The 1,514-nt window shown below is 37.6% G+C and overlaps 1 protein-coding gene across 1 annotated transcript; it reads left to right on the top strand.

The window, feature by feature from the left end:
• Positions 1–309: 309 nt before the first annotated feature.
• LOC105747500 (olfactory receptor 7A10-like) lies at positions 310–1,278 on the top strand. The gene has a single exon (XM_012530625.2). It carries the CDS (start codon positions 310–312, stop codon positions 1,276–1,278), a length of 969 nt encoding a protein of 322 aa, XP_012386079.2.
• Positions 1,279–1,514: the final 236 nt, after the last annotated feature.

The raw sequence follows: 1,514 nt of genomic DNA, 5'->3' as shown, positions 1-1,514 counted from the left end.
GGGGTACAAAAAGACTGGTCATAAAGTTTGTTCCTTAAAATAAATTCTGAGAGAATTTATCATGGAAAATATTGCCTTGGCAAAGTGTTTTCTATTATGGACTAGGATTTCTAGTCAGCAAAAGTATCAAGGAGAAGCAGGAACATATGTTTTCCCTAAAATTTTCAGATAAGAATATATAAAGTCCATAAAAATAATAACTTAATGTATGTACAATATAAACCATACCATTTACTATATTTTCCTGATCACTGCTTGCAGCAAAAATTGTACTGCTTTGATATCTCTTCCAGGAAATACATCATCTACATGGAAACAGATAACCAAACTTATGTTTTAGAATTTATCCTCCTTGGGTTCTCAGAAGATACAAAAGTGCAGCCCCTCCTCTTTGGGCTATTTCTGTCCATGTACCTGGTCACCTTAATTGGAAATCTGATCATCATCTTGGCCATCATCACTGACTCCCACCTCCACACACCCATGTACTTCTTCCTCTCCAACCTCTCTTTTACAGATATCTGTTTCACCTCCACCACAGTACCAAAGATGCTGCTGAACATCCAGACAGGCAGAAAAATCATAACTTTCAAAAACTGTCTTAGCCAGATGTATTTTTTCATACTTTTTGCACAATTAGATAATTTCTTCCTGACTGCAATGGCCTATGACCGCTTCGTGGCCATCTGCCACCCCCTGCACTACACGGTCATCATGAACCCCCGGGTCTGTGCCCTCCTGCTGCTGGCATCCTGGTTATTGAGTGTTTTGGACTCTCTTTTACATGGCTTAATGGTTTTGCAATTGTCTTTTTGTACTGAGTTGGAAATTCCCCACTTTTTCTGTGAACTTAATCAGGTAGTTCAACTGGCTTGTTCTGACACCTTCCTCAATGACCTAGTGCTGTATTTTGATGCTGGACTTATGGGTGTTATTCCAGTCACTGGGATTATTTTCTCTTACTCTAAGATTGCATCCTCCATTTTGAGAATTTCAACAGCTGAGGGCAAGTATAAAGCTTTTTCCACTTGTGGGTCTCACCTCTCAGTAGTGACCTTGTTTTATGGTACAGGTCTTGGAGTATATCTTAGCTCTGCTGCTACCAAAATCTCAAGGGCAAGTGCAATAGCCTCAGTGATGTACACAGTGGTCACTCCCATGCTGAACCCTTTTATCTATAGTCTTAGAAACAAGGACATAAAGCAGGCCTTAAAAAAGCTGAGACACACTCTCTCTATAAATGGATACTTTGTCTCAAGTTTACAAAAGTGTTCATGATTAACAGAGGTCAAACACTAGGAGTTCTTAATCTAAGTAATTTATAAGTGTATAGAGAGATAATCTGTTATTTGTCTAATAAAATAATTCTATTTCTTTAATTTTTATATATCAAAACACCTGTTCCTTTGTATTATTTTACATCATGTGATCTCGCATTGTATTCACTGGAATCAGGATTGAGGTTAGAAACTGCTGCTTAGATTTTCAGCAATAAAATATTTCATACAGGTTAT

Source organism: Dasypus novemcinctus, chromosome 30, assembly GCF_030445035.2.
Source record: "Dasypus novemcinctus isolate mDasNov1 chromosome 30, mDasNov1.1.hap2, whole genome shotgun sequence".
In the NCBI taxonomy this organism is placed as follows: domain Eukaryota; kingdom Metazoa; phylum Chordata; class Mammalia; order Cingulata; family Dasypodidae; genus Dasypus; species Dasypus novemcinctus.
This window is presented reverse-complemented; position numbering and strand designations above follow the sequence as displayed.

Bases quoted from the DNA above. Each gene is read 5' to 3' on its own strand.
- LOC105747500 (XM_012530625.2), top strand. From the start codon at position 310: ATGGAAACAGATAACCAAACTTATGTTTTAGAATTTATCCTCCTTGGG.